Here is a 13,820-nt window from a genome sequence, read left to right as displayed (position 1 = left end):
TCAGGGGTTCCCCTTCCTCAGTTCCCACGCTCCCCGAGCCCCGCCCCCTAGAGGCGCAGCCAATGAGCGCTCGGTTCTCCCGGCCCGTCCCCGCCCCCTACACCGGGCCGCGCCCCCAAGGTGTGGTGGGCGGGGCCGTGCCGGGGGGCGGGGCCAGCGCGGTGCGTCGGGCGCGGCGCGAAGATGGCGGCGGGCGCGGGGGCCCGCGGCGGGGGTGGGCGGTGAGCGGCGGCACGGGACGGGACGGGACGGGACGGACCGGGGGCTCGGCGCGGCCGGGACAGCGCCAGCGGGACACCCCTCCTGGGGCACGGCGGCAGCGCGGGCACCGTGGCCGGGGCGGGCACCGCGGCCGGGCCGACCGAGCTTCCGCCGCGGTCCCGGGGCGCCCGGGCCGCCGCCCGCCCTTGGCCGTGTGGGACCGGGTTGGGTGGGTCGGGCCGGGCCGTGTCCGGGGCGTGGGAGCCGCGGCGGGACCGGGCCTGGGTGTGTCGCGGTGCCGTGGGGCAGGGGCCCGGTGCCGGGGGGGCCCGGAGCGGCGGGGGCTCCGGGGGGTCCCGGCTCCGCGTCCGACGCCTCCTCTGCCCTCTCCAGATGCGGCGCTGACGGGACGGGACCGCCGCGACCTTGACCCAGGTAGGCGGCCCGGCCTCGGGACATGGGGAGGTCCCGGTCCTGCGTAACCCCGGGGTCTGGGGGACTCCCGGTCCCGCTATCACCGTGGCCCTGGGACTGGGGGTGCCGGGGTGGGCAGCACCTCCCGCAGACTGGGGGACAGCAGCCCCGGAGTGGGACAGCTCTTCACCGGGACCACTGACATCCCGCGGTGAAACCCCTGGTGACCCCCACACCGTGCTCCCCCTCCCGGGGTGCATCGGAGGGGCCGGTGCCCACCACCATACCCCCCAGCACTGGCTACAACCCCCTGCCCGTGGTGGCCGTGCCCCTGCTGTCCCTGCCCCAAGTGTCCCTGCTACTCCCCTGCTGCCAGACCCTTGCTGCAGCCCGGTCCATTGACACTGGAGTGTCACCGGTGTGATGAGACAGCCCCGTGCCATGTCCTGGCCGTGTCCCCTCCCTGACATGCAGTGGGAGCTGCCAGGTCAGGGTGTGGGGGCATTGGTGCCAGGACGGGGGTGGTGGAAGCAGCCCATGGGCATGGCTCGCTGTGTGCCAGACGGGTCCCTGTGCCGGGATGTCCCTGGTGTGCCACGTTGTGGCCTTTGGCTCTGTGTCCGTGCAGGGGGTTGTGCAGGGCTGTGGTGCTGCGCCCCTCGCTGGCACTGCCTCGGCATTCGGCAGGTCTAACTTTAGCAGGCACACGAGCCCTGGCGTGTGGGTGGGACATGGGACAACGACTGTGCCGGTATAAATAGCCAGCCCCGCCTGTGCCGTGTCCCACTGCCCTGGCTCCGACCACTTCCCGTTCCTCCTCCTGTGGTTTGGGGTGTCTTTAGTGGTGTTTTCACTTCCCTCAGCCCCATGTAGGGGCTGTGGCATTGGCTCTCGGTGCCACTGCTCTCCCCACATGCTGCTGGGGGACTCCTGGTGTCTCAATGTCCCCAGGCTTCCCGGGGGCCACTCAGTTTCCAGTCCCATGCCAATGCCTGTGGTGGCAGTGCCAGGGCACAGGACCTTATAAATATCCCCGGCAGCACCATCATGGCGCACCAGCTGTGGGTGCTGCTGCCTGGGGGTAGGAGCTGTCCCAGCTGTCCCGATGGGTGCTGGGTGCTCCTCACACCCACACTGGGCCAGTTCCCGGTTCAAAGTCCAGTGCTGGGTGTGAGCAGGGCTGGGATGCAGAGTTTTCCAGCCACTGCTGCTCCAGCACACTTGCCCTCCCTGCCCTGGCCCAGCTCCCGGCACTCCAGCTTGCCTGCCTTCCTTCCCTCCTCCCTCCCTCCCTGCTGCTGGGTGCAGAGCTGTGCTGGGGGGTCCCTGACCGCCCCTCTCCCTGCAGCCACTGGCAGCAGCATGGAGAGAGGACCCTGGTGTCCCGCCCGCTCACCTGTACCCTCACGGCGGTCCCAGGACGCAGCCGGAGCAGCCGGGGCCCCCCGCGCTGCCCGTGACTGCCGTGCCCCGCGTGCCGATGGAGAGGATGAGCTGGCTGAGCAAGCTGACCCCGCGGGCGGGTGGGCAGCGAGCCCCCCGCAGCGCCAGCCTGCAGGCCCCCGTCACCGCCGACCCTGAAACCTGCCTCATGGTCTTCAAGAACCACTGGGCGCAGGTGAGCGGGGCGCAGGGGTGGGGGGGACCCGCCACCCCCAGCCCCTGGCACCCGCCGCTGAGTGCCCCCTCACGCAGGTGCTGCGGATCCTGGAGCGGCACGGGAGCAAACCGGCCCCCGACGACCTCAGCGCTGTCCGCAACAACACCTACCAGATGCTGAACCTGCTGGCCGAGGACCGGCCCCGGGGGGATGGCGACAGGTCCCAGGGGGACGGGGACATGGCCTGCGGGCCCATCCTGGACTTTGTGGCTGCTGAGAACCTTCTGGAGCGGCTCCTGTGCTGGCACCTGCAGGGAGACTTCACCGAGGAGAGGAAGGTCTGTGATGGGGGCTGGAGGGCACAGGGGGGGGGTCTGTGGGAGTGGGGGGCTTGCAGGGGGCCAGGACAGGCTGGATTCAAGGGGTGAGGGTGGTGTGGTGAGGGTCAGCCAGGCCAAGGGCTGGATGCTGCACCTGAGGAAGTTCAGGTTGGATTTAGGTTGGAACTAGATGGGCTTTAAGGTCACGTCCTATCATTCTGTGATATTGGCGAAAATTCTTTTTGGAAAGGGCTGTTCAGCCCTGTCACAGGTGGCCCAGGGCAGGGCTGGAGTCCCCACCCCGGGGGGAATTTCACAGCTGTCTGGCTGTGGCACTTGGGTACAGGGCTCAGTGGTGGGCTGGGCAGCCCCGAGGGAGCAGCTGGACCCAGGAGTCTCAGTGCCTTTCTCACCCTGATTGTGCCTCTGTTCCCAGGTGGAGCAGCTGAAGCTGTACGAGATGTTGATCAGCCAGGCCCGGCAGCCGCTGCTGCGGCACAAGGCGGTGCTGACGCCGCTGCTGCGCCTGCTCAGCGTGTGCGCCGAGCCCGCCTCGGCCCCGCTCGAGAACAGCCTGGTGCTGCTGCTCAACCAGCTCTGCGTCTCCGTGGCCCGCGAGCCGGCCATCCTGGAGCTCTTCTTCCACAGCCACACAGACCAGGGCCCCGCCAACCTCATCATCTTCTCACTCCTCATCCCCTTTATCCACCACGAGGGCGCACGGGGCCAGCAGGCGCGCGACGCGCTGCTGCTCATCATGGCCATGTCGGCCAGCAACCGCGCCGTGGCACAGTCCATCACCGACAACTCCTACTTCTGCCCGGTACGGACCTGCCCGCGGGGCCTCCCCTCCCTGGGGCAGGGCTGGGACACGGCTGGGTTGGGCCATTGGGGCAGGAGCCATGGACAGGCCTGCAGGGAGGAGTCCTGCCCAGGATGGGGGGCTTGGCTATGGGAGGGGTCCACAGATGGTGGGGGGTCTGGAAATAATGCGGGGCTTGGAGGTGATGGAGAGTTTGGGAGTGATGGAAGGCTTTGGGATAGAGGGCTTGGGGGTGATGGGGGCCTGGAGATAGCATGGGGATGGGGGGCCTGGGAATGATGGGGAACTCGGGAGATGGCAAGGGACCTGGGGATGATGGAGGGTCTGCAAGTGATGGGCTTGGAGGTGACACGGGGCCTGGGGATGGAGTGCTTGGGAATGATGGGTTGGAGATGATGGAGGGCTCGGTGTTGGGCTGGGGACAAGGAGTCCCTGGGGCCAGGGTGGGACACAAGGCCCAGTCCAGCTGCCCTGCCTGAAGCAGGGCTGGAGGGGGGCAGGTTCCTGTGGGATTGGGGTTCAGGGGAGGCTGATCGGGTCCAGCGGCCGGACGTCCAAGGGGCCACGGGGCAGCTGAGTACCCAGGTGTGTCCCCAGGTGCTGGCCACGGGCCTGAGCGCCCTGTACTCCTCCCTGCCCCGCAAGATCGAGGTGCGGGGGGACGACTGGCACTTCCTGCGCCGCGAGGACTGGATTGGTGTGTCCTCTCTCGTCCTCTTCATGAACTCGCTTGAGTTCTGCAATGCCGTCATCCAGGTGGGGCCAGGGGACTGTGGGGGGCTCCCAGGCCTGTTGGGGGCTGCCTGACCCTTCCTGTGGCCCCGCAGGTCGCCCACCCACTGGTGCAGAAGCAACTGGTAGATTACGTCCACAACGGGTTCCTCGTGCCTGTGATGGGGCCAGCGCTGCACAAGGTGAGGGACTGCCAGCAGCAGGCACAGGGTGGGGGTCTGCTGCCCATATCCCTGCCTATGCAAGTGGGCAGGGCCTCAGAGTGCCCATCTTATGCTGCACGTCCCACAGACCTCGGTGGAGGAGATGATTGCCAGCACGGCATACCTGGACCTGTTCCTGCGCAGCGTCAGCGAGACGGCGCTGCTGAAAACCTTCCTGCGCTTCGTGCTGCTGCACCGGCACGACAACACCACCATCCTGGACACGCTGGTGGGCCGCATCAACAGCAACTCCCGGGTGAGCCCCGTGGCCCCCAGCACCCCCATCCCATCCCCAACACCCCCATCCCATCCCAGACACGCTGGTGGGCCACATCAACAGCAACTCCATAGGTGAGCCCCCTATGGCCCCCCAACATCCCCTTCCCATCCCCAACATACATCAATCTCTACATGCTGGTGGGCTGCACCTACAGCAACTCTTATGTGAGCCCTTGTGGCCCCCACGGCCCCCCATCATCCCCGTCCTTGTCCCATTTACATTCCATCCCCATTGCACGTTTGTCCCATTTCCCTTCCATTCCCAATATCCCTCTCCCCAACATCCTCATCCCATTCCCATCCCCAGCCCCCCTGCCCCGCTGCCCCCCTGACACCTGCACTGTCCCCAGCTGTGCATGGTGTCCCTGAGCCTGTTCCGGACCCTGCTCAGCCTCAACTGCGAGGACGTGATGCTGCAGCTGGTGCTCAGGTAACGGGGGCTGGAGGGACTGGGGGAGTCACCTGCTGCCACCCCATTCCAGGGGCTTCTCTGGGATGGGACCTGGGGCTTCATTCCCAGCTGCACACATGGGTGGGGGGCAGCCATGTTGTTACCCAGCTGTGAAGGGGCTGGGGTCCCATGGGATGTCCCCGTCCCTGTGTCCACCCCTGCAGCCCCTCCATGCCCCCCTGCTCCCAGGTACCTGCTGCCCTGCAGCCACGTGATGCTGAGCCAGAAGCGGGCGGTGCGGGACCTGGACATCTACGGGAAGACGGCGGCCAAGTTCCTGTCACTCATCCCGCGCTGCTGCCGCCCCGAGAGCCCCCCGCCACCCCCTGAACGGGATGAGGAGCCCCCCACCCGTGCCAGGGGTATGGCACCACAGCCCCTCGCACACCCTCTCCATCCTGGCTTGATGCTGAACCCCCTCCCAGGCTTTCTGTGGCCCCTCAGACCCTATCCTGTCCCGAGACTGAGGCCCCTGTGCCGTCCCTGTGGCCCCTCAGACTTTGTTCCCATTCCATCCTGGCACCGAGCTCTCTTGTTGTCCCCATAGTCCCTGGGACCCCCTCTCTGTCCTAGTGCTGAGTGCCCCTATGCCATCCCCACAGCACCTGGGACCCCATCCCTATCCAGGCTCAGAGCTGAGCCCATCCCTGTGGCCCCTCAGACCCCCTCCCTCTCCCGGCATTAAACCCCTTCCCACCATTCCTATGGCCCCTCAAACCCAACCCCCAGCTTCGTGCTGACGCTTGTGTCCTCCCCTCGGACCCCCTTTCCCCCAGCTCGGTGCTGACCCCCCTTCCCCCCACAGCCCACGGCAGCCCCGGCGCAGATGCCCCTCCGGCACCGAAGCCCTCCACGCCGTCCCGCCTCTCCTTCTTCATGCGCCAGGCGAGCGCAGCCCCTCCCGAGGCGGCCACCCCCCGCTCCCCCGGCCCCCCTGCGGGCAGCTCCCCATGCGCAGTGCCCGGGACGAGGTGGCAGAGCTGGACAGGAACTATCTGGAATACCTGCGGGACGCGCGGCGCAGCATCGACCGCTGCGCCTGGGCCTGCCGCGCCTGGTCGGCCCCCTACGACGGCGAGGACCCCGCGCCCCGGCCCCCCGCCCGACTCCTGACAGCCCCTGGCGCGGCCCCGGGACCCCCCACCCCGCGGACTAAGAAGCGGGGGTTGCCCGAGGAGGGGGCGCGGGAGGTGCCAGGGGGGCCCTTCGGGGGGGATGAACCTGGTGTGGGGGGGTCCGGCTCCGAGCCCCGGGACGGGGGGACGCTGGTGAACGGGGCACACGCAGCGGCCGAGCCGGGGCGGCCCGAGGGGGACGTGGTGGTGAAGAAGGTCCGTCGGAGCCCCCAGGGCGAGGGGGAGGGCGTTGAGGGAGCTCTGAATGGGGCCCCCCAGGCGCAGCCCCCCGGCTGGGAGCCACTGCCATCGGTGGACTCGCTGCTGGAGGAGCTGCTGGCCCGCGCTCCCACCGAGCCCCCCGGCACCGGCGTCTCCATCGAGGCCTTCACCGAGGAGCTGCGTGAGATCGAGGCCGAGATGCGGAACGGGGGTGTGGGGGGACCCCCAGCCGCCCCCCCGGAGCCCCCCGAGCCGCCCCTGTCCCGCGAGGAGGAGGAGGCCTTTGCCAGCTTCGCCGCTCTGCCCGAGGGAGACGCGGGTGCCGGGCGGGCGCTGCCGCGGCCCCCAGACCCCCTGGCGCAGGTGGTGGCCAGCCCGCCGCGGGTGGTGGGGCCGCCCCCCAGCCAGCCCTTCACAGGTGGGCTTGTGGGGGATGGGGTGGGGGTCTCGGCTGCCAGCAGGGCCCTATCTGACCCTACATGTCCCCAGGCCCCTTCGTGTCGGTGCTTTTCGGGAAGCTGGAGAACATGCCCCACAACTCGCTCTACGTCAACTTCCTGCTGACGGGGCTGGTGGCCCAGCTGGCCTGCTACCCCCAGCCCCTGCTCCGCTCCTTCCTGCTGAACACCAACATGGTCTTCCAGCCGAGCGTGAAGTCCTTGCTCCAGGTATGGCTCCCTGGGACCCTCTGCCCTCACTGAGTCATGGGACAGGGTTGGAAAGGCCCCCAAGACGGTTGAGTTCCCCCAGCACTGCCCAGCCCACCACTGCCCCATGCCCCCATGTGCCATGGGAACATGGCTGTTATTCCCCCACAGGGAAAGGGATCCCCCATGGCCATGGACCCCTTCTTCCTTTATGGCACCTCCATCCTGTGGTCCTGCAGGTGCTGGGCTCGGTGAAGAACAAGATTGAGAGCTTTGCCGCCAGCCAGGAGGATTTCCCAGCTCTGCTCTTCAAGGCCAAGAAGTACCTGATTGCCCGGGGACGGCTGGACTGGGCCGAGGGCCCTGGGGCTACCCCTGCCCTGCGGCGTCCTGACACCCTGGGTGAGGGCACAGCCTCGGTGGGGGCTGGGGGCTGTGGGAGGGGCTGGGTGTGCATGGGCACCTGGGGGCTGAGTGAGGGGCTGAGGGTCCAGGGTGGGCTGGGGGCTGTGTGAGGGGCTGGGTGTGCTCAGGGGGCTGGGGGCTGTGAAACCAGTGGGGGCTGTGCAGGGAATTGGAGGCTGTGGGGTGGGCTGGGGGGCAGGGCTGGATTCTGGGGTCCGCACACTGTGCTGTACAAGAGGCTAGGGGTGCATTAAGGGCTGGGGGCTGCCCTGTGCATTGCCCAGGGGCTGTGGGCTGTGTAGTGTGTTGTGCAGAGCACAGGGGGGCTGTGGGCTGGTGAGGGGGGCCGGGAGATGCATGGATTGTAGGCAGGGGCTGGGGACTGCCCCCTGCACTGCCCAGGGGCTGAGGGTTGCACATGGTATGACGTGCTGTGGGGAGGGCTGGGGTCTGCAGGGTGTGTTAACAGGGGGTCTGGGGTCTGTGCCGGGAGCTGGGGAGGCCTGGGGTCTTTCCGTGGGGAGTGAGTCTGAGGGAGGTGTGGGGTCTCTGCAGTGGCTGGGGGGAGTCTGGGGGCAGACGAGGGCGTGGATGCCACCCCCTGTGTGCCCCCAGCCCGCAGCCGGAAGCCGTCCCTGGGGGAGCTGCTGCTGCGCCACGCCAACAGCCCCACGCGCGCGCGGCACGCGGCACAGCTGGCGCTGCAGGGGCTGCGGGACGGGGGGCTGCACCCCCTGCCCCCCCTGGCGCCCCCGGCGCGGCACGGCGAGGCCCTGCGCGTGCGCAACGCCGTGTACTGCGCCGTCATCTTCAGCGAGTTCCTCAAGGAGCTGGCGGCCATCGCCCAGGCCCACGCCGTCACCTCCCCCTTCCTCACCGAGCCCCCCGAGGAGTGACCCCCGGGCCCCTTTTTAACCCCGGACTCGGACCTTTTTAATTTATTGGGGCGGAGCTGGGCCGAGGCCGGGCTGCGCTTTGGACACGAGTGGCCGCCCCCAGCCTTGTGCCCCGGGGGGCAGGGCAGGACCCTGGGGGTCCCCGGGGCTTGCGGGGTGGGGGAGTGCGGGGCGGGCTGGCTCTGCCCCCCTCGGCCCCCCGGGGGTCCCCAGCGCCCACCCAGCTGCTCTCTATGCAACCCCCAGGGTGTGGGGCTGGGGGGGCGCGGGGAGGCCGTGCATGGGGAGGGTGTGTGTGTGTCTGTGCTGTGTAAAACCCTTCAGAATAAAGGGTCTGGTCGAGGGCATCGTGCCTTGTCCGTGGTGCTTTCGGGGCCCGGGGGGGCTGGCCAGGACACTGGGGGCTCCACACACAGCTGGCTGCCCCCCATCATGCTGCTGGCCTGAGATGCCCCACATCTGCCCCTCCTCAGCTCTGCGGCACTCGGGAGGGTGGCCACGGGGCAGCAAGTGCTGCTGGAACCGTGGGGTGAAGCTGTGACTTGGCAGTGGCAGTACGTGGAGAAGGTGCTGGTGTTGGCCCCCCCAGGTGTGGGGGCTCCAGCCCCCTGCTGCTGTGACATTTCCTGTCCAGCATCCACCTGGGACCCCAGAACCCTTTCCCTGTTCATGGCCATCACCTGCAGCTTCCCCAGTGCTGCTGGGGTGAGGATGAGGATGGAGGTGGGGATGGATGGGGTTAGGGGTGGGGATGATGCAGGTTGGATGGAAGTGGGGTTGGGGTGAGGAGGATGAAGATGGGAATAGAGGTGGGATTGGATGGGATGAGGATGGTGGGGATAAAGGGGATGGGGCCTCTGTGTCCTGCAGGAGCAATGGCTGGAAAGCAACCATATTTCCCATGCCAGCAGTTCATGTTTTTATTGTAGTCACTCAGTGTGTTCATCGCAGCTTTTCTCCAGTTGTACATCATGGAAACCCTGAGGAGGGAAGCAGGGTGAGCTTTATTCCAGCCTTTTTCTCCCCAGGAGTATGGAAGGTCACCCACTCAGCAAAGGGATGCAGAGCCCAGCTCTGGGGCTCCAGCTGCACACCAGGGCTGGGAATCAATGGGACGAAGTGATAGCAAATAACAGAGCAGGGAGATGAATCTGCTGTGGTCAGATCCAGTGGCACCTCTCCTCTGGCAAGGAGCTGGCCACGGGCTGGAATCCGGGGGTCCTGCCCCCACCGTGCTGCATTCCAACCCTCACATCCCTGTGGGTGAGACTTTTTCCTAGTTCCCAATCGACCTGCGAGCAACTCCCACTTATCCCTTTAGCTCCAGGTGAGGTTTTTGGTCCAGGTGAGGTAATTCTGTATCAGATAGAGTGTGGCCAGCAGGACTGTGTAAGTGATTCTGTGCCTCTGCTGGCACTGCCCTGAGGGACCTCGAGGGCTGTGTCCTGTTGTGGGCCCTCACAAGCGAGGGGCTCTGCCCGTCCCGCTCCATTCCCCTCACATCCCCGACTGCACGTGACGTCACACCCCATGACGTCACTGCCGCCCCTGACCCCACCCCCGGGTTAACCCGCGCCGCGCGCGCCGCGCGGCCTCTTTCCGGCCGCGCGCGCCAAGATGGCGGACACGCAGGTGGGCGCTGAGGGAGCCCCCGCGCTCCCCGCACGGACCCGACACCCCCGGGCTCCATCCCGGCCCCCATCCCGGCCCCCGGGCACCGCGGGGAGCGGGGGGGGCGGCCGCGGCCGGAGAGGGGCAGCGGGAGCGGCGCGCGGGGGGGGTTCGGCCCTGGCGTTTTGTGAACGCCGAGGGGGAGTCTCGGGGTTTGGGGTGGGGCGGGAGAGGGACCCGTGCCCAGGGATGGCGGTGGGCGAGGGGGGTCCCGGTGCTTGGGGCTTTGGTGTGGGGGCGACGATGGCTGGTGTCGGGAGAGGGCCCCGTGCCCGTTTGGGAGGGGGGGAAATCTCGCTGGCCCGGAGTTTTGGGAGCGGGGGGGAGGAGATGGGCCCGTGTCCCCGGGATGGGGGTACGATGGGGGCGGTGCCCCACAGGTTTGGAGTGGGGGGCAGAGGTTCCCGTGCACCGGCGTTGGGGGAGATCTTTGTGCCCTCTGGGGTTTTATGGGGTGGGTCTTGGTGACTCGGGGTTTGGGGAAAGGGGGAGAGCGTTCCGGTGCCCCGAGGGTTTGGGGGAGGGCGCGGGGCCCGGTGCTCCGGTGTTGTGTGGGGTCTCTGTTCCCCCGGGGCCTTGCGGGGGCGGGGGAGGGTCTCGGTGCCCCGCGGCCAGGGCCAGCTCCACGCCGGTGCTGAGGCCCGGGGTCCCGCTCACGGCCCCACGCTGACCCCGTCCCGCCCCCTGCAGACGGAACGCGCGTACCAGAAGCAGCCGACGATCTTCCAGAACAAAAAGCGAGTGCTGCTGGGTGAGGGCGGCAAGGAGAAGCTACCCCGCTACTACCGCAACGTGGGGCTGGGCTTCAAGACCCCCAAAGAGGTGAGGGGCTTCTGGGCAGGGCCTGTGTGACCTCCAGCTGTGACCCCCAGGAGGGCCCTGCCCAGGGTGGGGGTGGCACTTTGGAAGGGGTAGTGATGGCAGTGGTGGTGGTGCTGACGAGAGCCAGTCTTCTCCAGGGCTTTTCCCACTGGACCACTCCATGATTCCCTGCTGTAATGAGTGTCCTCTGAGCTCTGGTGTCACCTGAGCCACGTCCACTCACGTGGCACCCACCTGTCCTTGCAGGCCATCGAGGGCACCTACATCGACAAGAAGTGTCCCTTCACTGGGAACGTCTCCATCCGGGGCCGCATCCTCTCAGGTGAGCTGGGACATCCCTGAGGGAATCCCAGGGGAGTCCTGGGGCAGGTAACCAGCTAGGCCCCTGAGTCCTGGGGCAGTTAATGCCCTAGGTGCCTGTCCCCGCCCTGGTCCTGGAGCCGCAGATGATGCTGATCTCACGATGGTCTGCCGAGCCCACCACGGGCCTGACGACACTGCCACTTGGCTTCACTGATGCAGGGGACAGGACCAGGTGCTGGCAAGGACCCCCTGGGCGTGCTGTGCCTGGGGGGCAGGTGTTGCTCTAGGGCAGGAGCAGGTGGTGCAGGGAGTTAGTGTGTCACATAGGCTTAAAAAAGAGCCATCCTTGGGTTTGTAACAGAAACGGGGAGGGCATGGCCTGGCACGAGGGAGCGGCTGCCCTGTGGCCTGGCAGGATACCCAAGCACCCCAGAGGGAGGTTAGGGTTTGGGATTTAGGTGAACAGGGAGGAATACCTGTGCCTGTCCCCCATGGCCCAGGTGTGGTGACCAAGATGAAGATGCAGCGCACGATTGTGATCCGCCGCGATTACCTGCACTACATCCGCAAGTACAACCGCTTCGAGAAGCGCCACAAGAACATGTCTGTGCACCTGTCCCCGTGCTTCAGGTGTGTGCAGCTGTCCCTGTGTCCCTGTCCCCGTGTGCCGGTGTCCCTGGGCTGTGCCAGGTGTGCTGGGGGTGTCCCCACATCTGTCCACATTGACTGTGTGTGGTGCTGAACTGTGAGGGTGCACCTGGGTGGGACACAGGTGGGTTCATGGCCCAGCTGCTCATGGGAACTGCTCCCAGGTGATGATGTCCAAACTCACGATGGTCTGCAGAGTCCCCCAGGTGAGGGGTTGCTGACAATGCCACTGGCATGCGCTGAACCATGGGACAGGTTCCGGGCAGTACCTGGGGGAGTTCTGTGCTCCGCCCTGGGGGGAATGGGCAGATTTGGGGTTCTGAGGGGCAGGGGTGCCCCGGGAGCCCCTGACCCCCCGGTGTCCTTGCAGGGACGTGCAGATCGGGGACATTGTGACGGTGGGCGAGTGCCGCCCGCTCAGCAAGACCGTGCGCTTCAACGTGCTCAAGGTGACCAAGGCTGCAGGCACCAAGAAGCAGTTCCAGAAGTTCTGACACCTGTGGGGAGAGGTGGGGGAGGAATAAACATTGGGAACGTGGAATGACTTGTGTGTGATCCGAAATTAGTCATGTGGGGTGCAGAGCTTCTGGAAGCTCACTGGACTGGGGACAGGTCAGGTGTGGGCTTGGGGGTGTTGTGGTGGGAGCCCAGGCACAGCCCAAGGCAGAAGGGGACACGTTCCAGCTGCTCCTGTCACCTCCTGGTGTGTCACAGTGATTTCTCATAGAATTAACTGGGTTAGAAGAGACCTCCAAGATCATCAAGTCCAGCCCTTGATCCAACCCCACTGTGATTACTGGATCATGGCACTCAGTGCCACATCCAGCCTCGTCTTAAAAACCTCCAGGGACGGTGAATCCACCACCTCTCTGGGCAGGCCATTCCAATGCCTGATCCCTCTCTCTGGAAAGAACTTCTTTCTAATATCCAACCTAAACCTCCCCTGACAGAGCTTAAGCCCATGCCCTGTTGTCCACAGTCAAGAGTGCTCAGTGCTCAGTCCAGCACTGGTTTGTGCTGGGTCCTGTCCGCACTCCCAGTGCCACTGCAGGAGGTGACGGCAGGTGAAGGGGCCTGGGGAGCTCAGGGGGTTGAGCTGTAGCCATGTTTTGTGCTCAGACTGTTGGAACAAACCTCAAGGTATAAGGTAAGTTCATACAGTTCCCAGTAAATTCAGTTCTTAGGGGCTCGGGACATCTGTAACTTCCTCCCTGGCCCTGCCAGAGTCCCAGGACTGTCCCAGGTTTGTGCTGGGAATTAGGCAGCAGCGGAGGCTGCGAGTCCTGGTGTCCAGGGACATCAAGCAGGAGAGTCCCCAGTTGGTGGGAGGTTCTTACTGGTCTCCCAGTGCCAGTGCTATGAGCACACCGGGATTCATTCCACAGTTACCTTATGACCATGGGACACCCTTCGGAAGGGGAACACAGGGACCATTGGAGCCCTGTGCCCAGACAGCCATCCTGGCTTCAGGGAGCACTTTCCTCTGGGCACGAGGCTCCCCCGGCTGGAGTAGGAAGGGAGGAGCATGTGGGGGCAGGAGAAAAGGGGAACATGGGACAGGGCATCCATCAGCCATTCCCTGAGCACCTGTGTGGACACCCCCAGCTCCTGAGCAGAGGGAGATGAGTTCCCCCAGCAGTGCCCTGTGAACCATCCAAACACTGACCTCCCCCCAGTTCAGGATGATCCCCCAACCCCGGCTGTGTCCTGACAGCGGGAAGGAGCATAGGAAGGACGAGCTCCACAGCCATTTCCTTCCTGAGCTGCTGTTGGAGCACGGCCCCTCCCCGGGACAGGAAAGGAGCCAGGAACAGTGGGAGTGTCCTGCACTTGAGTTGCCTGAGGGCGGTGGGGGTGACAGTGGGTCCCACAGGGGTTGTTGGGTCCTGCTGCAGGATCTGCCCTTCTCTCCGTGTTCCAGCTGCACCATCTGTTGGCGCTGCTGGGGCTGGGAGTGTTGACCTTGTGAGAACCACATTGATGGTGATTTCCATGACAGGGCTGTGTCCTGGGCTGGGCTAGGTCTCGTACCCTGGATTGTGCCAGATCCCATTCCCTGGGCTGTGCC

The 13,820-nt window shown here is 66.2% G+C and overlaps 2 protein-coding genes and 2 non-coding genes across 4 annotated transcripts; all 4 read left to right on the top strand.

Annotated features, from left to right (window-relative positions):
- Positions 1–606: 606 nt before the first annotated feature.
- FHIP1B (FHF complex subunit HOOK interacting protein 1B) lies at positions 607–8,655 on the top strand. Its single transcript, XM_050332791.1, is given in 14 exon segments — positions 607–636; positions 1,964–2,233; positions 2,311–2,553; positions 2,972–3,358; positions 3,956–4,114; positions 4,186–4,272; positions 4,382–4,549; positions 4,923–5,002; positions 5,213–5,385; positions 5,829–5,972; positions 5,975–6,778; positions 6,850–7,028; positions 7,247–7,409; positions 8,028–8,655. Coding segments are annotated over 13 exon segments (3,006 nt in total). The 5' UTR covers positions 607–636; positions 1,964–2,095; the 3' UTR covers positions 8,309–8,655.
- A 1,200-nt stretch (positions 8,656–9,855) lies between these two features.
- RPS11 (ribosomal protein S11) lies at positions 9,856–12,293 on the top strand. The gene is made up of 5 exons (XM_050332892.1): positions 9,856–9,940; positions 10,670–10,801; positions 11,048–11,123; positions 11,605–11,734; positions 12,123–12,293. Exons 1-5 carry the CDS (start codon positions 9,926–9,928, stop codon positions 12,244–12,246), a joined length of 477 nt encoding a protein of 158 aa, XP_050188849.1. The 5' UTR covers positions 9,856–9,925; the 3' UTR covers positions 12,247–12,293.
- On the top strand, positions 11,243–11,327 carry LOC126649792 (small nucleolar RNA SNORD35). The gene has a single exon (XR_007631173.1). It is a non-coding gene; the product is annotated as a small nucleolar RNA SNORD35 (small nucleolar RNA).
- On the top strand, positions 11,915–12,004 carry LOC126649790 (small nucleolar RNA SNORD35). Its single transcript, XR_007631172.1, has one exon. It is a non-coding gene; the product is annotated as a small nucleolar RNA SNORD35 (small nucleolar RNA).
- Positions 12,294–13,820: the final 1,527 nt, after the last annotated feature.

This window comes from Myiozetetes cayanensis, unplaced genomic scaffold (genome assembly GCF_022539395.1).
Source record: "Myiozetetes cayanensis isolate MyiCay16 unplaced genomic scaffold, myiCay2020 scf5-8, whole genome shotgun sequence".
Taxonomy (NCBI): Eukaryota; Metazoa; Chordata; class Aves; order Passeriformes; family Tyrannidae; genus Myiozetetes; species Myiozetetes cayanensis.
The sequence above is the reverse complement of the archived record's forward strand: the minus strand, read 5'-3'. Positions and strand labels throughout refer to the sequence as shown.